General features: G+C 45.0%; 1 protein-coding gene across 9 annotated transcripts in view; it reads right to left on the bottom strand.

Moving 5' to 3' along the window:
* Positions 1–24,090, bottom strand: part of COL16A1 (collagen type XVI alpha 1 chain) — a 131,600-nt gene that overhangs the window by 65,286 nt on the left and 42,224 nt on the right. For all 9 annotated transcript variants that reach the window (XM_083511547.1, XM_083511546.1, XM_083511548.1 and 6 more), the window contains exons 7-16: positions 19,775–19,855; positions 18,516–18,650; positions 13,522–13,575; positions 10,041–10,076; positions 6,454–6,480; positions 5,049–5,111; positions 4,706–4,747; positions 4,542–4,586; positions 2,252–2,287; positions 1,724–1,786 (exon numbers count right to left, since the gene is read on the bottom strand). In XM_083511547.1, coding sequence (XP_083367673.1) covers positions 1,724–1,786; positions 2,252–2,287; positions 4,542–4,586; positions 4,706–4,747; positions 5,049–5,111; positions 6,454–6,480; positions 10,041–10,076; positions 13,522–13,575; positions 18,516–18,650; positions 19,775–19,855 — 582 coding nt within the window. The remainder of the gene's footprint in view (positions 1–1,723; positions 1,787–2,251; positions 2,288–4,541; positions 4,587–4,705; positions 4,748–5,048; positions 5,112–6,453; positions 6,481–10,040; positions 10,077–13,521; positions 13,576–18,515; positions 18,651–19,774; positions 19,856–24,090) is intronic.

Raw genomic sequence — 24,090 nt, 5'->3', positions numbered from 1 at the left:
CTACAAATCTTGTAATACAGTTCTTCAACCAAACACTGCATACAGAAATGCATATATTAGCGGAGAGTGTGCATAATAATCAATACTAGGGGAGTTTGCTTACACAAATGGTATATTAGGCAAAATTGCATGCAAAAGCTTCTGCATTGGGAGATATATGCACTAACCTGCTGACAAATTTTCATGATAATTTTTTCTAAAAAAGCACCACAAAATTATGCAGAAATGTGGTGATCTGAACTTGAGATGTGAAAAACAAGAAACAGAAATGCACCAAAACGAACAGATTTGCCCCAGTTCTAATCAAGTAATGTTCATGCATGTGTAGAGCAGCTCTATGACTGTGTACACATTACCATTTACTCTGGCTTCAGTGTGCTCCCACAGCTGGTGTTTGTAACGTTAAGCCACATTCACTGAGGTGTGTATGTTTGGGACAGTCATTGTACATGCACAGATGACAGCTTCATTTTTGGGGGGGGGTTTGCAGGCATGCATTGCCAATCAGGTGGTGAGCATCAGGGGAAGACATTCCCACCCCTTCGCTAGTGTGTACAGTAACATGCAAAGGCCACCTTGTTGTGTATAAGGTAAAGGTAAAGGACCCCTGGATAGTTAAGTCCAGTCAAAGGCAACTATGGGGTTGTGGCGCTCATCTCACTTTCAGGCCAAGGGAGCTGGTGTTTGTCCACAGGCAGTTTTCTGGGTCATGTGGCCAGCATGACTAAACTGCTACTGGTGCACGGAGGACGGTGACAAGTCCCAGAGCGCACAGAAATATTGTTTACCTTCCTGGCGCAGTGGTACCTGTATATCTACTTGCACTGGTGTGCTTTCAAACTGCTAGGTTGTCAGGAGCTGGGACAGAGCAACAGGAGCTCACCCCGTTGCGGGGATTCGAACCGCCAACCTTCTGATCAGCAAGCCCAAGAGGCTCAGTGGTTTAGACCACAGCGCCACCTGCGTCTCTAGTGTGTACAGTAACATGCAAAGGCCACCTTGTTGTGTTTAAATGTGTATATAGCCTAAGTAAGGGTCTTCCTGGCAGATTCAGAGAAGTGAAGACATGATGGAAGAAGACCCTGCCCAAATCTGGCAAGGGAGCCAAAAAGCCACACAGTGAACACTGCAGCATGTGCAGGACTCTCCAGATCTTAATTTGTGAGGAATAGGACTGTGAGGAGAATCACTCAAAGTTAACGCTCAAACAATCTTTGTGCTGGGGGAAGTAAATCCAGGCCTCTGAACAGGAGAGGAATTCACTGTTTTCTTTGTAGGATGTTTGTGTATTGGCTTTGCTGTCATGTGGGGGGCACTTCTTATTTTTAATTTTCTTTCATGCCGTGGCAGGAACAAGACTTTGCTCTTGGTTGTCCTGTGGGCTATTTTCTTAACCCCCAAATTATGCAGATGCCTTGCTGTTCTCAGGCATTTGGGGAAGGGTAATCATGGCAGCCATCTCTCACACACCCAAAAATGCCAAAATAACTGAGCAGGTAGTGGCAAAATACAGTTAAAAAAATAATAATGAAGGAAGCTGATCCTGCACCCATACAAAAGGGCAGTGACGAATTCTGGTGCACTTAACCCCTGAAAAGTCAGAAATGGTCCCCAAATGCATGGTATTCAGGGTACAATCCTAAGTACAGAGAAGGAAGAAAAAGAGAAGGAGGGCTGGAAGAAGAGAATGTAAAAGAGAGAGAATCAAAATTGCACAACTTACATCGCGCCCTGGGCTTCCTGGTTTTCCTTGAAGACCAAAGTCACCCTTATCACCCTTTTGCCCCTAAAGAAAACAAGAGATGACATGTCTTAGCAATTAATTCAGTTTCTGCCTTGGCCTCACTCCAGTACAGCCTTCATCAACTTCCATGATGGGAGTTGTGGTCCAAAACATCTGGAGGGTGCCAGGTTGGGGAAGGCCACTCTAGGGTCATCCTCATTACTGCCACAGTCTGGCACCCCTGCTTCCCTGTCTGACATCCAGTCCTTGTAGCCAGCCAGAGGCCCTCAGTTCTTCTAGCTAATATCACAGCTCCCCTGGAGAGCTCTTGTAAGTCATTTCTCTGAAAGCTAGGAGGCAATTTGGGAGCATTCTGGATGAAAGGTAGCATCAAGACGCAGGAAATAAATAAACAAGACAAATAAATAAAGTTCTTGTAGCAGGACCTTCTGTCATGGGAGAATAACTTTCAAGGGGTCAGCGTCTTCCCTTGAGCCAACTATTCCTTCTCAAAGCTGGGGTGCTTACCTTTTGGCCAACTGTTCCAGCCAATCCCGGAGGTCCCTGTTAGAAACATAATGGATTATTTATTAGTGGTGTAGATTTGTTAAGTCCATGCTATCCCAAATGCTGAGGGCTGGTTTCATCATATATAAGGATATACATATAAGCCTAAGGACTTTCACAACTGTCATTTGGAGGGGGAGGGGAGTTATTAGCATCCCTTTCTACACCATCCCAGCCTGAGGCCATGACAGCTTTCCCATCGTGCTCAGACAGTAATAAGTATACTTTTGTTATATATATATATTTTTAATGACTGTACTGTTTTAATTGATTTTTTTCCTCTTCATTTGTACCCACTCTGTGATCATCTGTTGATATTCATTGAGGGGGGGGGGCGTGGGGGATGAAATAATAAATAAATAACTTGGGTAGCTGAAATAAGTAGCTCAAGGCAGATCCACACCTGTTCTGGAGCTACCATTTCCAGCACTCTGAATGAACTACAGTTCCCAGGATTCTTTGGGAAAATTACATGCCTTAAATGTGCACTGAATATGCTTTAAATGTGTAGTGTGGATCTATTCTCTGCCCCTTTACTGAGACAACATTTTCCACAGCTTTCCCATCACATCCCATTAGGAGCTGTCCAGGGTCCTGACTTGACCTGCTTAGGCCAGAAAGGTCTCTGTTTATTGCTTCCAGTTTCTACATGGGACCCAAGCCCCTATAGATCAAGACTGGGGCTACTGTAGAGCATTAAACGGAATATGGTGGCAGCGGAAGTGGTGAAGCCTCTGTCAACCATTAGCTAAGCTGCCTACCTGTCACATAAGGAATGGGTTCTGGCTGCCATTGGTTGAATTGCTGTGATCTCAGAGAGAGAGGTGAAGCAGCAGCAAGGGCCTAGAAAAAGAGGAGGCAGAGGCCTGAAAAGGCAGAAGAGAAGAGGAAAGGAAGGTTGGATTCTGGGAGAATGGAGGAGGCCAAAGGGAGATGAGAGAGGGAACAGGCAGAGAGGAGGATGGTTTGCCATCAGCAGTTCTTAAGTGAGAGAGGCTAAATTTTTCATATCAATTTGAAATACAAAGCAAAAGTCCTTGGCTCTGACAAAATATATAGTGCCACTATATTTCTGGTTTTTGTTAATGCATTAAGAGGACAGGGCAGGATGCAGCTGGCCAGGCACAGACACACCGAGACACACAGTGTCATGACAGGCCTGACCACAGGATGCCGTGACTAAATATTTATCATTCACAGTATAAACTTTGGCCCAGCACACACTGGCCTTTATTCAAATCAGCAGCTTTCAAAGTGGGAAAGAAGAACAGACGTTTTGCAAAACAGCAAACTAGAGATTGCAAAGAGGCAGGTGGCTGGTCAGCAAAAGGTCAGAGCAGGGTGACTTGGGCCAAGTTGAAGTGACATTCGATGGACACAGACCTGCTAAGGTCAGGCTAAACCAAGAAGGCTAAGGAGTAGGGGCTGAATTTGATGCATCTATGCATGGATGTCTGTGGAGCTTATTAACTAGAGAACTCGGAAGAATGAATGAAGAAGCCGCTGAGTGGACCAGTCTCTGAAAGCAAGATGCAGGCGTATGCAAAATTCTGGGTCCCACAGCACTCTTTGGCATCAAAGGTCAGTCTAAAAAAGTTCTGTCCAATGCCAGATGATGAACAAGGGCAGGCTATCAGAGTTTGGGCCCCTGGGGATAGTCTCTCTGTCTTCATCCCTTAATCCTTACAAAGGTGGTAAATCTGCAGCTGAGCTGCAACCCTTCAGGTTGCAAATGAGGGTCTCACATGATCAGATTGTTTTCCACACTAAACAATTATCTGCATGCAGAAAACAAAATGTCACAGTGATAACAATGGTAGTACATTCTGATCAAGTGGGTTTTTATTAAGCACAGGCAGGAGGGGGTCATTTAAGATTGGTAACTAATCATTTAAGATTGCTACTAATCTATTGCAGGTAAGGCTGAAGAGAAATTTCATTCAAAATAATTTTCAACTTGAAATTGAAAAATACCTGGGCAGGAAAGCTCACCCATTTTCACAGTCCTAGCAGGAGCCTTCTCCCTCCCTCTGGTCCATAATGCACAGAGTAAGCACAGAGTAGGGGATGCAAGCTGGCGGTGGGTGGAGCCAGAGTGGAGCGTGGGCGGAGTCCAAGGCAAAAGTGGGTGGTGCAAGAGCCAATGGTGTGTAAAGCCCTAAACAGTTTGGCACTAGGGGTTGATGGGAGTTGTAGTCCAAAATTTCTGGAAGGCACTAGTTGGCAAAGCCTGCTGTATATACATGCTCACCTTTTCTCCTTGATCTCCCTTCTCTCCCGGTGGGCCTTCAGCACACTTCAGAAAAGATAAGGAACAAACAGACAGGGAGTTAGTAGGACAGCAACACTGGACAAAGAAGAGGCGAGAGAAGCCAAACAGGCATGACCTCTCTCCAGGGTTGGGCAGCAGCTCACCTGTAATGGAGCTTCAGGTGAGATCCGGACACAGTCAGCACCCTGGAAAATTAATAATAGTGTTACAGGTTTGAGTGTGGGCCAGCCTGGATTAAATTTGTATATCACCCTTCATCTGAAGTTCCCAGGGCAGTTCACAGATTAAAAATACTTTAAAATACAGAACAAAACCACAAAGTACATAACAATGATGATGATGATGATGATGGTGATGATGTCAAACAAAGGTTTGGCATTGGGATTTGGATATGCCAATTCTCCCACATGGTAAAAGTGTTGCTCCCCAAAGCATGTCAGCAAAGTTCCAAGTGTGACAGAGCGAGGAGAACCATGCTGTACTTACACGATCGCCTTTCTCCCCTTTGGATCCATAGATGCCTGGTGGTCCACGTTCGCCTTTCCCACCCTGCACGAAAAGAGAGAAGGAACTCCCTGAGAAAAGTACTGTTGTCATGCCATTGAAAAGAAAACAGAAGCTCTAGGCAGAAGACACTTCCGGAGCGCACAAATCAAACACAAAAGCCCACATGCTGTGGATGTGAGCAGCGCACAATACAAAAACATGACATCACTTGATGTCTGGATGCAAACACATATGCTAGTTTATTAATCTCTTTCAGACGTAAATGCCATCCTTGCCCTTCGCATACTCTCTCTCCAGTTAGGAGCAGGGAGTGAAAGGTGGGTGGGATTTAGATAGAGAGGGGATGAGAAAGAGAGAGAGAAAGAGAAAGACAGGATGACAGCAACAGCATGGGTGGGTGGCATTGGAAGGAATTTCTCCCCCAGTCTGTTGATTAAGGTGTGCATAAGCATCAGCCACAATCTTGGCTTGAGGTCTCTAGTCTGAAAATGAATAGCAGGTTTAGCAGCTTTTCTAACATCAGCGGTTGTTTGCCTTCTTTACAAGTCTATCCATTTAAAACACATGACCTCTCAAAGAATCCCAAGGATTTTAGTTTGCTAAGGGTGCTGAGCTTTGTATCTCTGTGAGGGTGCTGGCTACAGTTCCCAGGGTTCTCAAACTACAAATCCCAGGATTCTTTGGGGGGAATCAATGTGCTTCAAATATATAATGTGCGCCAGTAGGAACACTCTAGCCACCCTTACCTTAAAATAATTACAAACATCCTGAAATAAAAATATTCGCAAATGACAGAAGTTGGATTGTGTGCAGTATCTGCAGTTAACAATATAAACATTTATAAACTGCTTAATATTCAAAAACTTCCCAGGCTTTCTCAACCTGTGGGTCCCCAGATGTTGTTGAACTACAACTCCCATCACCCCTATCTAGCAATGCCAGAGCTCGGGGATGATGGGAGTTGTAGTCCAACAACATCTGGGGACCCACAGGTTGAGAACCACTGCAAGCGATGACAATAATTATGCAGTAAGAGAAAATAACAAATCCCTAGTAACAATGAGGAAAGGAGTGGTTGACGTCTGAGCACATGGCCTGCATTATTGCCTGTTAGTATCAATACACAAATATGCACTACAATTTGGGGAACGTTCTGGATAAGGTAATTTACATGCTTATTATGTTGTAGTCTGTTTGTTTATTTAATCTAATAAGAAGAAGGCTTTAAAAGGAAATGCAGAGTGATCAGCAGTCCTTTTTAGCCCTACTAATGATGGCAAGCCAGACAGCCAATTCTTCTAGGAATGTTAACTGCATAAGATTAGGAATGTGGAGCCTGAAGCAGCCGCCACCATTTGGGATTCTGCTTAGGTGAAAGACTTACCTTTAAGCCCGGTGGACCCAGCGTGGCCTGAAGAGATAAAAACAAAATTAATGCATCTGCTAGACGCCTCGGTGATCATTCTGCATGCCAAGAGTAAGTAAAAGGAGGAATCAGGTCAAACGGGAACAGACTGAAAAGCAAGTATCCAGGCCGACAAAACGTTAAAACTATCAGGGGCTGTGTAACGTGAGCCTAGAGAAAAGAAGATTAAAAGGTAACATAACAGGCCTCAAACTTAAGAGGCTGCCATAAAGAAGATAGAGCGAACTCTTTCCTCCTTCCCCCAAGGAAAAGACAAATGGAAAAGTTAGTCAAGCTGCAAGGATGGAAAATGTAGGTGTCTTATTGAGAGAGGGAGGGAGGGCCTCTTATAAACACTGCTGGAACAACCTGAAAAAGGATCCAGAAACGGATGGAGAAGATGGAGGCCAGCATTAGTCACAGGCTTTGGTGGCTGGGTCAGGCCCATGGGGCTCCATCTGCTTGCTAAAGTTAGGGGCAAGATGTCTGCATAGCTACATAGATTAGAGGCAAAGTGGATATGCAAGGAGGTAATCTGTGGCAAAGAGAAGGAGATGCTAAAAGATGTGGGTCTAAGTGAGGAAATCAGGACTGGCTAGTTTCATTACTGTTCACTCTTCTAGTCAGGGCAATGTGATGGCATCCAGGTTCAAAACTCCTTGCACATCTCCACTTCAAGACCCACTGCAGATGGTTCTGGCATCCATATGTTCCATCCATGCAATCATACAGCATCTCCCTCCCTCCACCACACACACATTCACACACTGAAGTAAAGATAGACCCTGAGCTTTGACTTTCAGTTTAAAACATACCAGTGGAAAATTGGCTGCCACTGAGATGAATGAAAAGCCCCTGTCAAAAGTTACTATTCTGCAGCTGCTGTATCCATTGGCTCCGTAGGGCCTCCTTTGCCAGGAGGAAGGTTCATAAGGAGGCAAACTTATTCTTATGACTGGAAGTCACATAAGACCGAGTGCTTTAAGCATCTTTCAGAGAACAGAGAATCTCACCCAAAAGCCTGCATTTTCAGAGTGGCTTGAGCTTAATCTGAGAGGGGGAAGACAAGCCCTAGCTCATTTTTAGGTCACCAATGTGAAAAGGCAGCCCCTGAGCATGCCCAGAGTGCATTTCACTTCATCCTAACCCTAATGTGAGGGTGGGCAGAACCTTGCAATATAACCCCCCTCTCCACCACAATACAAGTCTGGTATAGTGTCTGCATTCAGCTCACCAAGCATCTTAGGTTGTGCAGGTCTCTGCTAGAGCTTTCAGGCTAACCAACAGACTGGTTATAAAGCAGCATAAGATGCTGCCTTCTGCTGCCTCAGACCATCTAGCTCAGTACTGCTTACACTGACTGACAGGGGCTCTCCAAGGTTACAAGCAGGAGCCAGTGGCTCAGTCATGGAGATAGGGTGCTTAACAAGTTCAGAGATATTGTTGTGCACAAGTTGGGAGGGAGCAGTTGTGGCCCAGGGCTGCTGAGACGATTCAGCACCTTGCATTTCATCAAGAGTGAACTGGTGGCCTTTGTAAGAAGCTCTTAAATATGTCAGATGCTGGCTCCCTTCAGACTAGGAGCAAGAAAGGTCTGGAGGTAGAGATCAGAGCCTGCAGTCAAGGAAAGGGCAGCTCTCAGTGGCAGCAGAGCATATTTTCTGTATACAGAAGTCCCCTGCTGAGAAGTATCGCAAAGGAGAGGCCACAAAGAGGATGCACAAACAACAATAACTCTAATACAATACGGTTATGGAGGGGAAAGTCATGTAGCCAGCTGCCACTTGTAATGCAGATGGAAACTAAGAGCCCAGGGCTTGAGCTTTGTACGGCAAGCCAGAAGGACCAAAACACCACACCTTGCTCATCTTGGGCATTTCTGGGCTGGGTAGGTCTTTTATCTTCTACCAAGAGAGGCACTGCCTGTCACTGGAGACAATCCTGAGTTAGATGGACAAATGGTCTGGCATGGAATAAAGTGGGCTTTTTAAGGGAGGACAATTGTTCAGTGGTAGAGCAGGAGGTCCCATGTTCAACCCCCAATATCTCCAGATAGGGCTGAGAAAGAGGCAGTCATTGTGGGCAATATGGACCTAGCTGGGCCAATGATTTGACTGGAATAAGGAAGCTTCTTATTGTCCTTTTCTCTCACACACCAATCTGCCCCTGTCCCTCAGTTCATGTTGAGGGTCAAGCCACAGGGTCCCCATTACATCTGGGGAGTAATGGCTAAAAGGGACTCTGGCAAAGCCACCAAGACTCAGATCTGTGGCTTCCCCTCCCACAAATTCCTGTGCAACTGCTTGGCAGTCCCACCATCTAGCCCTGCAGAAGAGTAACCAAAGTAAGCAAGGAAAGGGAAAAGTGCAAAGAGTAGCATTGATGCAGCCTCTCCTCCCCACCTCTTCCTTTCATCCTCTGTGGTTCCATGTGCCAAAGTTGTTGCCATGGGAACCCTTGCTGACATCTGGAAGCCATCACGGATTTCTTCAGTGATCCAGATGTTCCAGTGGATGCAAGCCAGAAGGAACAGGGGAAAGTGGTGGAAGGATGGGGGGTGGGATCACAGGGACAGCTCCTTTTAGAAACCATGCGGGCAAAGTTGGATATTCAGCCAACTGGGACAGGTAAAAGGACTTGGGGGGCAGGGGAGAATGAAGATGGAAATCCAGGTTCCGGGGAAGGAACCCGCCACTGGGATGAATGAATCAATGAATGAATCAATGGTCCCTGTTGAGGTTACAATTCTGCAGCTGCTGAGAAGCCTTTTGAGTCAGCAGTTCGGCTGCCAAATGAGGAAGGATCTAAGAATACAGCCTTGTCCCATTAGAGGCCCTGTGTCTCTCTCTGTGTGTGGGGGGGGGTGTCAGGTGATTTCAACATTGCTCACAACTAGAAGTTGCTTCTCTAATTTGGCGAACTGCACATTCAACTACATTTGCAGCTGGGGCAGCAAAGCAGTCATGATGTTGCTCTAACACCAGAAAGAAAGGGATGTAGGTGGGACAATGTTCCCAAGAGTACCAACAGTGTTTGGCCAACTCTTGAAGCAAGCAAGATTGTGGGTCTTTTTTAAAAAGAGAGGGGGGTTATTGTGGGGTTACAACAACCCTAAGAGGTAGGCTGGTCTTGCCTTACCCTTCTTCTCATAGGAAATACTCAGCAGGATCAAGGAGCTTCAGTTGGAGAAGAGTAAGAAATGTCCCTATTTACATCTGAGGAATGTTGGTGGGTGTGGAATATCCAGTTGGCAACCAGAGATGCCAAACCCAGAGTACTTTCTTGTTCTGAGCATGACCTTGCCTTCTTGACCACCAGCTCAGCTCATCTCCTGCCTAATTAACAGTTTTCCAGGAACAGTTACTCTTGGACCCGAGTTCCTGCCCACTGGACCTATGGAGATTATTATTTTTTTCCAAATCCACAAATGCATGGATCCCACTCCTGGAAGTTAAAGAGAGCCCATGTTGCTTCTTGAACCATCAGCAACTGACATCCATCAGCCTGCCTTATCCAAGGGCTCATTAGAAAATCAATGTGATATTAACACCAGCCCGTTGACTTACATTTGAAAGCTGTGACTTCTGTGAGCATGGGGGACACTGCAAAAAGAACAAAACAATTAGAAAACTGGAAAGGAAGATGCTTTCTAATAAAGGCTGCAACAATTATAATGCAGTTCTGTGCATGTTTATTCAGAAGTACATCCTGCTGTGTTCAGTGGGGGCTTTTCCTCAGGTAAGCGAGTTGAGAAGGCTGTATTAACTAATTGACAAGCAGTCAAGCAATTAGTTATTGCAGCCTTCTACAACTTGGTGCCTTCCAGATGTTTTGGATGGCAAGTCTCATCTACCCTAGGCACCAAGGCAAAACATCTGGAGGGCACCAGGTTAGAGAGCTGACATTTAAAACATTTTGATCAATTAAAAAGATGCCACCATGAATTGGACAGCAGTTTTTAATTTTAAAAAAGAAACTTGCTTTGAATTTAAGTACATTAAAAAAATCAATATGTGGTGGGCACCACCTTAAGAAAGGCATCCCTGCTTTTTCCTCACATATGTTTATGGTGATGCTGGCTGTGGCGCAAGGGTCCATCAAGGGTCAGGAGAGAATGTTTTTCTTCAGCAGTGTTGCTTTATTTGTTTGCAAACATGTGCGGGTTTACTAGAATAATTCCTTCATTGACGTACACCCCATGGGCAAGGACTTCTTTCATCCATCTACAAGTTTAACTATCAATCACTCTGTAATGTTTATGCATTTTTGTGACTGTCAGTATGATGGGCAGTGACACAAATGATCAAACTTTGGCTATTTTTAATGCAATCGGGAAAATATTAAATGCAGCATTGGGGGGTTAAGCAAATACCTTCTCTGATTCCCTTGTGATATGATCAGTTTGACCCCTCCTATAGTCCATTCCCAAGTACAGGCCAAGCAGTTTATTAGTGAAGGGGGTGTTGGGTGGAAGCCTCCAGTGAACTAGTGAAGGGACTCAGTTGTCTGAAAGGCAGCTGGCTCCGTCTCCTTTCCCTGGCAGATTTCTGGGCACAGCAAAAGGCTCTTATTATATGTGAGGGTTTGTGGCTTGACCACTGCTTCCTCCCACCAAACCAGTTAAGTGTGAGATGCTTCCCATGGGATGGTCAGCTCTAAAGAAGCCAAACCAGGCAGGCTGAGGCAGCTGGTGGCTGCTGTGGTTTCCCTGCATCGGGGGCAACTGAAGGAATGGTGCTTGGAATGCAAACTTACATACTGTTGATAGGGATGTCAGAATGTAGTGGAAATTGCAGAGATGCCTTTCTGGGTATATCCAGCACACCAGCAAGGTGTAAGGCTGGGATATGTGAAACCTGCCCATTTATTTCAGCACAGTATTCCTGTGAGTTCAGATTTCCACAGAAACTCCACAGAGCACCATAGATCACCTTGCTTTTGAGCATAATGTCCCTCGTATAGGACCCTCGTACCTACGGGACTGCCTCTCCTGGTATGCCCCGCAGAGGACCTTAAGGTCCATAAATAGCAACACTCTAGAGGTCCTGGGCCCTAAGGGAGTCAGATTAGCCTCAACCAGGGCCAGGGCCTTTTCAGCACTGGCTCTGGCCCGGTGGAATGCTCTATCTCATGAGACTAGGGCCCTGTGGGATCTGATTTCTTTCCGCAGGGTCTGTAAGCCAGAGTTGTTCCGCCTGGCCTTTGGCTTGGAATCAGCCTGATCCCCCTCTCTCTTTACTTTTCCTTCTGTGATGGAACCCCTATTTGGGGACTTCCCTGGCTTTTTTCCGGCCCACGTAGGACCAGTCTGGATAGTTGGCCTTGGTGAATATTTGACGTTTTCACCCCCCAAACAGTTTTTGATCTGGGCTTCCACTGAAATGAGGCTGCATTTTAAGTTGTACTTTAATCCTGTTTTTAAGTTGTATTTTAATTAATTGTTTTTATACCTGATATTAGCTGCCCTGAGCCCAGTCTCGGCTGGGGAGGGCAGGGTATAAATAAAAATTATTATTATTATTATTATTTCAGAAGACACCATTTTTTTAGGTGTGCTCTTCATTGTTTTCAGTGGGACATGGAATGAAGTGCAGAGGCTTCCCTTTTCCCCAGTGAATTCAGTTGCACAACCCCCTTCATAATCCCACCTCACCTTGACAAAATTGTGCAAAGGTTTATGCATCCAGCTACATTTTTACTTAATTTTGATAATTTCTAAAGCACGTCCCAGGACTGAGCCGAGGTTGTTTTTGTTTCTTTGTGGTGGCATGGAAGTGACATCAGAAGAGTTCTGATGACTTGGGGGAAAGGTTCCTTTGGTCCTTGGCAAGTGAGGTCTTCATTTACCTACACTTATACAACACCCCCCCCCCAGCATCTGTGGGTTCAGAATAACTGATGGCATCAATGGAAAGACAATATCCACGTCAGCAATCCAATCTTCCAGATGACTGTGGCATCCAGAATGGTCTGAACAAGGAGCAGCAACTGCAAAGGCATGTTATGAAGGCTACAATTCCTGACTGTGTAACAAGCGCCAGAGTGCAGAAGGCTTTGCTTGCTTCCTTTTAGGCATTGATAGCTCAGGAGTCTGGAACATACAAAGAAGCCCTCAGAAGGAACCGTTTACTGAGAGCTCTCCAGGAAAGGATTAGCATCAATGAAGTCTTAAGTACTACTGTACATGGTAAGCAGGGACAAGCAGGGTTTTGATTCTCAGCCCCTAAAGGTCTGGAATACCACTGAAAGAAATTATGTGTGTGTGTGTGCTTGGAGAAATTCCTCAAGAAACTTCTCCCCAAAGTAGAACACCTTACAAAACTCTCCATAGGTCATTTGCCAATGTTCCCATTCAAAAGAAATTGAATTCAAACTGCCTTGTAAAATGTCATTCTCACAATGCAATATGAGAATTTCAACCGTTTATATTGAATTCTTGTGGCTTTCAATACTACCCATATGCTGATGACACTCAGCTTTTCTTCTGTACCTTAGATCTTTTGTCCTTCCTTCAATTCCACATTTCCAACTTCCCCTCTGATATTTCTTTCTGTTAATGTTTCAACACTGTTCTTTATTTGTTTAAAAACAAATTAAAAATGCAAAAAGGATGTTTCAACACTGTCTCAAGCTGAATATATCAAAGAGCAAACTTAACAAGTCGTGGTTCAAACGAACCTATTTAACTATACAGTGGTACCTCTGGATGCGAACGTTCCAGAGCCCCGTTGGCATCCTGAAGCGAACGCAATCCGTGTCTGCGCATCTGCACATGTGCGGGTCGTGATTTGCCGCTTCCGTGCATGCGCATGATGTCATTTTGAGCATCTGTGCATGCGCGAGCAGTGAAACCCGGAAGTAACGCTCTCCGTTACTTCCAGGTCACCACGGAGCGTTATCTGAAAAAGCGATGGGCACAAGGACTCAAAAATGCATGACAGGAGAGGTCAGAACTGGAGTTTCCCTGATCAGTAGCTCAATTTCTTCTAAGATGCTACAGCTATGTAAGCAAAATTACTAACTCACGCTCCATATATGATTCCTCACCTTGTCACCTTGGCCCTCTTTTACCCCAACCTTTCCAGAAGATCTCACCTCCTCCTGGAAGAGAGCAGAGAAAAGACAGCATTATTGGCTAGTAGTCCACAAACTATTCTTCTAGCATATGAACATAAGAAGAGTCTGCTGGATCAGGCCAAAGGGGACTCATCTAGCCCAGCATCCTATTTCCTATTCTCACAGTAGCCAACCAGATGTGAGAAACCTGCAAGGAGGACCTGAGCACAAGAGCAACTTCCCCTCCCCTGTGGGATGCATTTCTGCTTCCATCTGTGAAGGTAGAGCCTAGCCATCATGGCTAGTAGCCACTGATAGTGAAAATGTCCAATCCTCTTTTAAAGCCATAAATCTGCAGAATGCTCTAATGCTCCCTCCCACGTAGCAAGCCTTCCATGTGGGCCAAACAGCTTCTTTCTGTCGTCCTTCACTCCGAGTCAAGAGGGAAGGTTGCCAGCAGCTGGAGAAAATGGCTGATGTTCAGAGAACTAAGATTAACATTTAACAGGTGCTTATCACAGCATTTGGAAGTGCACTGCCACAGTTCAGTGATAGAGCATCTGCTTTGCTTGCAGAAGGTCACAAGTTCAAATCCTGGCACCCTGCAGTATGGCTGGGAAGGTCTCCTGCCTGAACACAGGACACACAAAGCTGCCTTTATATGGAGCCAGACCACTGGTCCATGTAACGCTGTATTGTCTACACAGGGAGGCTCTCACAGCCTTACCTGGAGATGCTGGGGACTGAGCCTGAGAGCTTCTATATGAAAGGCAGATGCACTCCACTGGGCTATGCCCCTTCCCCAAGGGGCTTAGCATCCCTAGTCTGAAACCCTGGAGAGAAACTGTCATTCAGTGTTGACAGTACAGTCGTACCTTGGAAGTCAAACGTAAACAGTTCCGGAAGTCCGTTCGACTTCCAAAATGTTCAAAAACTAAAGTGTGGCTTCTGACTGGCTGCAGTCAATCAGAAGCCATGGAAGCCCCGTCAGACATTCAACTTCCAAAAATAGTTCACAAACTGGAACAGTCACTTCTGGGTTTGCGGCGTTCAGGAGCCAAAATGTTCAGGAACTAAGCTATTCAACTTCCAAGCTACAACTGTACTGAGCTGGATGGTCTGACTTGTACCAATTCAGTTTCTTGTGTTAAACAAGAAATGAAATGGCAGAAGCTCAGGAGGTCAAGTGACCTCCTCCGTCACCCATCTTAGCCTTTGGCTCTCCAGTCTTGCTCCTCAAGGCAGGAGCAGCTTGTGAAGAGCGGTTCTCCTGACAGCAAAATTGTTGCTGCTAACCAGGACCTTGTGGGGGCAGGGCAGGGTGACAGTGAAGCCATGTCTGTGTGGGCACCCTGGCAAAGCCAATCTGGCACTCTCACCTGCTCAGCCCCACCCCACCACCATCCCGCCCAACTCACACAACAGCCCAGTGAGAGGCAGTGATGCCAGTGTCAGGATGGTGGCTCTATAGTACCACCCCATCACTCTCCAAAACCTTTTTTTGCAGCCTTAGCCAGAGATGCCAGGAGCTCAGGACCTGCTGCATTCAAATCAGAGACTATAACAGAGAGTGATGCCCCTTATCTGCCAAATGGCTCACAGACACATATTTTGATTGTCTCAGCACTGCCTGTCTCTGGGCTGTTTGCTCCCTTTTGCACCATCTGTGCACTGCAAAAAAAACCCACTTGTCTCCAGTAAATTCTCCTCACATTCTGACCTTGTTCAGCTGCCCCTGGAACATGCTGTGCAGCAGCTACATGCCTGTCTCTACATCACTCAAAGTCAGGACTGGGGAACCTTTGGCCCATCAGATATTGCAGAACTACAATTCCCATCAGCCCTAGCAAGCATGGCTGGTGGCCACGGATTATGGGCGGTGTAGTTTAGCAATTTCTGAAGGGCCATAGATCCACCTACACTTCAACCACCCAGGGACTAGTCCGCCTACACATCGTCCTAACACCTTGGCCTCTTTCTCCCAGCCCACCAGCAAGATGCTTATCATCACACACCCTTGCGCTTGTAGGAATACTTTCCCCACTCCCACTTATCTGCTGCTCCATCCTGTCAAGATTCGCCTCTCGATAAGCTCCGTTTTCTATCCTCTGGCTCTTCTTGCATTTTTCTTCAGTCTGGCTCTTTTGGCCTAGTCTCATCACCACCATTAAATCTTGTGGAAAAAATGAGGCAGGTTTGTTTTTGTCCCAGAGGGTGAATGAATGAGGCTTGTGTTCTCATCAGTGAAAGAATCTCAAAGGATGGAGAGGAGAGCAAGATGGAAAAGGGGCCCATGTGTGGGAGAAGGCAGTTCCAAGTCAGAGAGTTCAGCATATCTTCCTTGGGCAAGTCAGAACACAATGCCCCAGGGTCAGATATACCTACAGTTGGACAAAGATGTCCATGCCACTTCAGGATGAGGGGAATATTCAGCAGGGTTTGCATCTTAATGCAAATCTACCCACTTCATGAAACAAGACATGAACTGATAGGCAGCTGTCCTTCAAAATGCAGACACAAATTATGATGCAGTTCTCCAACCAAAGAATGCACACAAAAGCATATACTCACTAAGAGTGCCATGGTGGGTTGACCATCACATCCTGCTGGCTTTTGCTGGCCAGGGCAGAAGAAGTGGGCAGTGGTTTTAGTGACTTTTCAAAGCCATGCCAGTTCCAGGAGCCCTCTCTGCTAAATGGACTGGTTCAGAACCCAGTGGATCCATGGCTGGCCCTGCTGTGACCCAGCCCCATTACAGATCACTTTGGGGTCCTATGCTGGTTATGACTGGCAGGAACACCACCACTTTCTATGGCTGGGAGTGGGGCTTCCAGGGCAACGGAGTCCCACAGAGACGTAGCCCAGCAGATGGATGCATCTGCTGCCTCCTAACCCCCTTCAGCCACAAGGATCAGCATGTTAGGACTGTAGCCTAAGCTAATATTAAATCATCTGGATGTAAGCATCTATTGGCCCTACAATTCATCTCAAAACCAAATCAATGCCTCTACAAGATATGCTGAATTAAATGGGGCTTTTCTATGTAAATAAAAGAAGCACAATTTAATTATATATCAGATATGAATGCCTACACTTGAGCTATCAAAAACAGGAATGTTGTTCACCAGATGAAAGAAAACTTAAGTTATAGGACAGGAATCAAGCAGTAACTGCACCTCTGGGAGAAGGTAAAAAAACTGTTTATGTACCAAGTGATTGAATAATAAAGTGTTTAAATGATTGATTAATCAATTCTGCTGCTGTTTTTAATCTGCCGAAGGTTGTGTTTTGCTTTTGTACTGATGTTTCCTTTTAGATCATGTTTTTGTATTAAAAAATGTTGCAGACCCCCTTAAGAACCATCTTTGGTGAGCAGGGATGTAAATATTTCCATATTCTATCCATCATGTCAGCGCACAACTGGCTGGCAGTAGTCTCAGATGGTTTGGATTGCAACCTCTTGCTCCCCCCTTCCCAGTCCCTTCTCTGATGTGTATTTCTTCTCAGTAGGATGTGACAGTGAAAAATAAAATCCCTAAATTGGTAGCAAACATATTCCCAGCAAATGTTGAACGGATGACTGGTGTTTAATTCCAGCAATGCTCTCTCTATTCCATACTACAGTGGTGGTGGGAACAGGCAAATTAGTTTTCCATCAGTTGGACCATTAAATCTATCTCAGCAGAGGATTAAAACTGCACTGAGTCTCTACAACTTTCCGATTTGTGGATCAAAAGTACTTATTTTGATGGGTAATTTCCCCTCCCAAATACTTATCTTTTCTCAAAACTGTTGGGTGCCATTATTTATCCTGACTGCTGCTTCTGATAATGGTTACATGGGTGATCCCATCCAATCAGGGATCACACAGTAAATGGAACAATGCCATGGTACTATGTCCAACACAATGTGATTGGACATAACATTACCATTAGGCAGAGTGAGCCAGCTGCCTCAGGTGGCAGATGCTGGGGGTGGCAGCAAGATATTGGTGAACATGGCTAAGCACACACAATGGAAGTTTTCAGTGTTGTTTACGCAGGCTAACATTGCAATGGTTGCTCAGTAATGATCTCACAGCTTTTCTTCCACAATAAAATTCTTTCCACACAAATCCATCCTATTTAATCACATCGTATCAACCTAGCTGTCTGCTAGAGAGAAACAGGACTAGAAATTGCCAATGTTCACTTGTTCATTCCATGTCCAGAATGGAAATCAATCCAGCAAATGCTATTGCTATTCACTGCTGTTGTTACTTTCAAACTGCAAATGATATGAAATCGATTGCATTTTCTCTCATTTGCATCATGTTTTCTTTACATTGAAATGAATGGATAACATAATGAAAAGATGGAATTTACATAATTAACACAATATTGTCACAGTGGACAGTGAGAAGAATAACAGTTTATGCAGAAGACGAAATGCAGTGGAATGGAAACAGTGCCATTAGCAACAAAGGCAGGGTGAAACAGAAAACTATATCTTCATCTGTGCTGTCTGTACACATGCAACAAAAACCCATGAACCACAACTACCCCATATTTCCACAGTTTGGGCTGTACAGTTCCAGTAAATGGAATTCTCCAGAGGATTTCAAATCAATAACACTTTGTCTTATGTAATGCTTACAAATGCTCCACATACTTTAGCTTGTCATAACCATTACAATTTTCCAGGGAAGGACAGCATCATCAACCCCCAGATGGGAGACTGAGAGGCTTGCTTATAGCCATGACCTGACTTCACAACAGGAACAAGATTTGAGCTAGGGGCTTCCTGATTCATAGCTCTACACCAGGAGTAATTGGAGTGGTACACTCCACATGTTGTGGACTCCAGCTCCCATCCTCCTTGACCAATGGCCATGCTGGCTGAGGCAGATGGGAGTTGTAGTTCCAAATGTCTGGAAGGCACCATGCTGGCTGCCCATGCTCTGGGCTATGCTAGTTCTTTCTTTCTTGCTGGTTGGTGTTCCTCACCTGCTTGCTTTGGGTCTCCTCCAAGCAGAAGCAGCGGGTGTAGACCTTGCCTTCAGTCTGAGGGTTGATCTCTATCAGGTCATTGCTCTGCATGACTTCCACATCCCGGCGAGTTTTAGATGCTTCGGGAAAGCACTGATGAAACAGGAAAGTACTGAAATAACTTTGGTGAGCAAGGCAGTTAGCTCTTCGTGGACCAGCATGGCCTGGGGCTTATAGCAGCGGTGGCTAGTGTGTTTTGGTCCAAGGGTTGATATTACCCTTGGCCAATCTCTGGGGGCTGCAAGCCACCCTACACTGCCTCATGCACTCACCTGCATACACACAGGTAGACAAGCCACCCATTGGCTGATCTGCATGCCCCCCTAAAACTACAAAATTATCACTCTGATGATCAGGAAGGAGGTAGTTTTCATTTCCTATAAGGGAACTGGGCTACACCCATCCTAGCACTGTGTCTACTTGCAAGTTTTCTTTTTCTTACTGCTGCCCAAATTGGTTGTGTCTGGGGAGCCCCAGAAAATTTAATTGGGAACAAATATGGGTTAGTGATAGACCAGGAACTGGGATACCAAAGTTTATGGCTCAGGTGGGAAGACTTTTCAGCCTGGTGGGCTGGATCCTCACTTCCCTCGCCCATCATGGGCCATTTTGACAGGTGTGTCATCAGGTGGCAACTTCCAAGTTGCTAGCTTTCAGTCCCAAACAGCTGGTTGGTGCTGACAGCAGCCCTGCTTGCCAAAGAACAAACAGGATTATATAATGAGGCTGTACTATTTGAACAAGTTCAGAGCTTGTTGAGAAGTAAGTAGAGGGGAATGACTGCATAGACCTGAAAGTGAAGGTTTTCTGAAGCAAAAACAACACCGACATTGTTTCAAATAACTATCACCCCCCAAAAAATAAAAAATAACTATCCCAAACAGGCAGCAGGTGTCAACATATTATCGGATCCACCCAAAAAAAGCATAGCAGTTTTTACATGCAAGTTGCTATGTAACTGAGTAGATTGCATCTACAATGCAAGATCACATCTATATCAATTGCTGCTGTTGCCTGTGGTTTTGAATGGGGAACCTGATGCACCACTGTAGATAATAAAAACCTGCAAAACAGACAGCAGTGCTTTCAACTCTAGAAAAGTTGTCTGACAGCTTTTGTGGATAAATGTCTCAGTCCTGCAACCTCAGCATGAGGAAATGCAGGAGCACACACATAAACAGAAGTGACAGCTTTTGCATATCTGCAGTATTACTCACCCCGTTATCAGAGATCTCACAGCATCCCTCATGCATTGCCATGGCTGGGTCGCAATAAATGTGAAGCTGCTGAATGTCAAACTGCAAACAAAGAAACAAGCAAACTGTTATAGGGTGGAGATCCAATATCCACCCTGGTTCTTCAGATCCTGGAGAAGAGGCCTCAGCCAGCCCTTCACTTAAGCATGGGAAATCATAGTGGTACAAGTACACATCCCAATGGAGGAATGAGCAGAAGTGGCTCACCAGGTGGGGCGGTGCCATTATGATAACTTCTCACCAGTTGTGTCCCAGTTGCTTCCCAAGAAGGAGAGGGCAAAAGTGGCAGGGAGACCAGTGCAGTGAAAACGCACTGGCAGAGCCAATCTGGTGCCCCTGTCAATGCATCTGCAGCCTCCATGCCATCTTCCCGCTCAGCAAGTGACAGTGACATACCTACCGGGCTCCACTGTTAGGGTGTGAAACCTAAGACGCTGGCAAGTTAGCAATGTGATGTGACTTTAAGTAGTCAAGCTCGTTAAGTTGTTAAGTTGCTCAGTATATAAAGAGTGTTTGTTTTCTCTGTCTTTGGGGCGTGAAGCAAAAATGTCCGAAAGCTCCGGAGGTGTTTCTGTTATCTTTCTGCAATAAACCTGTCTTTGGAAAGACAGGCTTCCCTGTGTCGTTATTTCTTTGCTGCTGAGTCTCTGAAGCTTGTACTGCAACAAGAATCTCTGCACTGGACTTAATTAATACTCTGCAAAGAGAGCTGTTGCTGGTGGCGCAGCGGAAGTGTTTACTGGACCAGTACAAACTCTCTTAGGTTATGGATCCTTCTACGTTTCTACAGCTGTATTGTGTGCAGAGAGAGTGAAAGCAGCTTTCGGATGAGAGAAGACCGGCTTGGTCATAAATCCAGCTCTTAAAGGAACTGAGAGGCTGCAGAAAATTGAGAGAGCTGCGTAAGTGAAAGTTTAAAAGGCTTCAGAGGAGGCTGGAGGCGTCTGAAAAGTGAGTAAAACAAATCCCAAGGGGAAAGAGAAGCAAGGGCACACAGAGGGAGTAGCAGCAGACCCCAAGAATGGCAGTGGAAAATTTCCAGGTTCCCTTTACAAAGTTGAACTCTGCTAATTACGTGCAGTGGTCTAAGAGGGCTCAAGTCTGGTTGGAAGCCAAAGAAGTGTGGGCTGACTATGTCCAGAGGCGAAAGCCATTTGTGGCTGTTGCAGCAGATGCCACAGCAGAGCAACAGGCTGCTGCACATGCTCAGAACAGGGAGCATGATAAAATGGACACTAAAGCTAGATGCATGTTGATGGTATCGATAGACGATTCCCAATTACCGCATGTGGAAAATTTAAGGTCTGCATTTGAAATTTGGGAAGCTCTTAGGCGAATTCACCATAGAGCCACGCCCGGAGAGAAGGTGAACATTATACGTGCTTTGTATGAGTTGAAACTGAAGCCAGAGGATAGTGTGGTTGAACACACGTCACAGATGACTGAGTATTTCAACCGACTGTCATCTTTAGGTGTGAATTTTCCTGAAAATATTAAAGTTTATACTCTGCTTAGCAGCCTGCATGCAGGGTTTGAAAACTTAGTACTAACTTTTCAAGTTTTGCCAGAGGACCAGCTGAATATGAATTATGTGACTGGTAGATTGTGTGAGCAAGAATATCAACATCATCGAAAATGTATTGATAATTCAAATACCCCAAGGGTTGGATGTTCAGATAATTCCCAGCGTGGGGAAACTAGCAGGCAGAGCTGTAAGGAAGCCTCACAAGTGTCTGCTATGGCCAGCAAGTCATGTTTTCGATGTGGCAGCAGGTTTCATTTGATAGCAAAGTGTCCAGAAAAGCAACAGGAATTTCAACAGTCCAAGGCCAGTTTCCGGAGCTACAGGGGAAGACGACATGAGAACTACAAGAATCAACGATCCAGAGGGGGAGCAGGTGCTGATAAGGGACTATCTGCAATGGCAGCACAACAGAGTCCTAAAAGAAGCCAACAAACCTTGAAGTGGATAATTGACAGTGGAGCAAGTCACAGTTTAGTTCCAGCGACATCTAGTGGCCACTTGATGAACTGCAAGACATTGCCAGTTGCAAAAACTGTGACTATAGCAGACAATAGTAAACGAGAAATGAACCTTAAAGGCACAATTTATGTTAACTGTTTGCAAACTAACCTTCCTGTTTTTGTTCTTCCAGGAATGAAGAATGGACTTTTGAGTGTGTCATGCCTGGTAAAAAGTGGTTTTAAGGTTGAGTTTGAAAATGATGTGTGCACCATTTCGAAACAGGGAAAGGAGCTAGTTAAAATTCCCTGTGAGGATGGGCTTTTTGTTTTGGATGAAGAGCAGTTAGCAGCAGGTAGATGTTCAACAGGTGAAGCGCAAGCTAAGTGTGTAAATAAGGCTCCTCATACAGGTTGTGCACATCTACTACACAGAAGGTTAGCTCATATATGCTTTAAGTATGTAAGCAAGATGCCAGATTTAGCTGAGGAGTGTAACATTAAACCCTGTCCAAATTTTTTGGATTGTTGTGCTTGTAAACATGCTAAGGTTAAGACATGTAACTATCCTAGATCTGATAGAGTAAGCAAGAAACCCTTTGAACTTGTGCACACAGACGTGTGTGGCCCTATGCCAGTCAAATCGCTTGGAGGTGCGAGATTTATGCAAATTTTGGTGGATGACTTTTCAAGGGCTAGTTGGGTTTTCTTTCTGAAAGAAAAATCACAAGCAGCTTCCATCCTGATGGATTGGATTGAAGAAGTCGAATGTAAATTTGACACCAGGGTACGTAAAATACAATCAGATCGTGGTGGGGAATTTGTGAACTACACGCTGGAGACGTGGTTAAAAAGGAAAGGTATAGTTCATAGACTTACCAATCCCTATTCACCACAGGAGAATGCAGTTGCCAAAAGAAAATTTCGAACATTACAGGAAGCCATTGCTGCTTTGCTGTTTGATTCTGGACTTCCACAGCGTTTTTGGGCTGAGGCTGCACTGTATGCGAATTATACTTTTAACAGAGTGTACAATAGCACAGTAGGCAACACTCCTTACTTCATGCTATTTGGGGAAAAACCAAAAATTGATCATCTAAGAGTTTTTGGATGTCGTGCTTATGTGCTGGTGCCTAGGGCACAACATAGGAAAGGCGATCCTAGGTCTAAAGAAATGTTTTTCTGTGGTTATCAAGCAAACACAAAAGGTTGGAGATTTGTGAATGTAGAAGGAAATCAAACGAAAGTCACAATCAGCAGAAGTGCGGAATTTTGTGAACAGGATGGTTGGAATAAAATTCATGGAAATCCTGACATACTATTTGATGTGGTGAACAGTAGCAATGAAACTCAGGCCCCAGGGCAGGTATTAGTTCCAGAACAGACTGAGGAATTTGAGTCTGAGGACAAGGGTGAGAAATCGCCTAGTTCACCCAAGTCTGTAAAGTCAGAATCTTCTAGCTCTAAAAGTTCACCTGTACAGCAAGAGAGACGTGTAAAGTCAGAATCAGAAAGTTCTACAACTACTAGTGACAAACAGGTGACGACTAGTGATTCTGGGTCAGAGGGGGAAACTGAAGGAACATCGCAGGAACTGTTAAGGCGTTCTCAGCGTACCAACAAAGGTAAACCTCCTGAAAGGTACCAAGCTATTAGTATTTGGGCTGGTTTGGCAAATTGCGAACCTGAAAGTTTTGAGGAGGTTGAGCAATTACCCCAGGAGGAGGCCAGTAGGTGGCGTGAGGCCATGCAAAAGGAGTTGAATTCTATGAAAGAACTGGGTGTGTTTTCCATCACCAAACTGCCAGAAGGTACCAAGGCAGTAAGTTGTAGGTGGGTGTACAGGATAAAGACAACAGCGATGGGGAAACCAGAGTACAAAGCAAGGCTTGTAGCTCGAGGTTTTACGCAAAGCAAGGGGTTACATTATTCCGAAGTCTATGCACCCACTTCAAGGAGTGAGACCCTACGGGCACTATTAGCAGTTGCTGCTCAGAAAGGGTTCAAAGTGAATCAATTTGATGTCTCTACAGCTTATCTTCATTCAGACTTGGCTGAAGAGCTCTATATGGAGCTACCGCCAGGATTGAAAGTTGGTAAATCAAATCAGGTATGGAAACTACATAAATCTATTTATGGACTTAAGCAATCTGCTCATAATTGGAATGAGTGTTTGAATGACGTTTTGGTAGGCATTGGTTTTAGCAGGAGCAAGGCTGACAATTGCTTATATTTCAGAAATTCAGGAGATGCTCAAGAATCTTTGCTTGTTTATGTAGATGACCTGATTTATACTTCAAAGACACAAGAACAAG

Source organism: Podarcis liolepis (genome assembly GCF_965112155.1).
Source record: "Podarcis liolepis genome assembly, chromosome: 7".
In the NCBI taxonomy this organism is placed as follows: domain Eukaryota; kingdom Metazoa; phylum Chordata; class Lepidosauria; order Squamata; family Lacertidae; genus Podarcis; species Podarcis liolepis.
The sequence above is the reverse complement of the archived record's forward strand: the minus strand, read 5'-3'. Positions and strand labels throughout refer to the sequence as shown.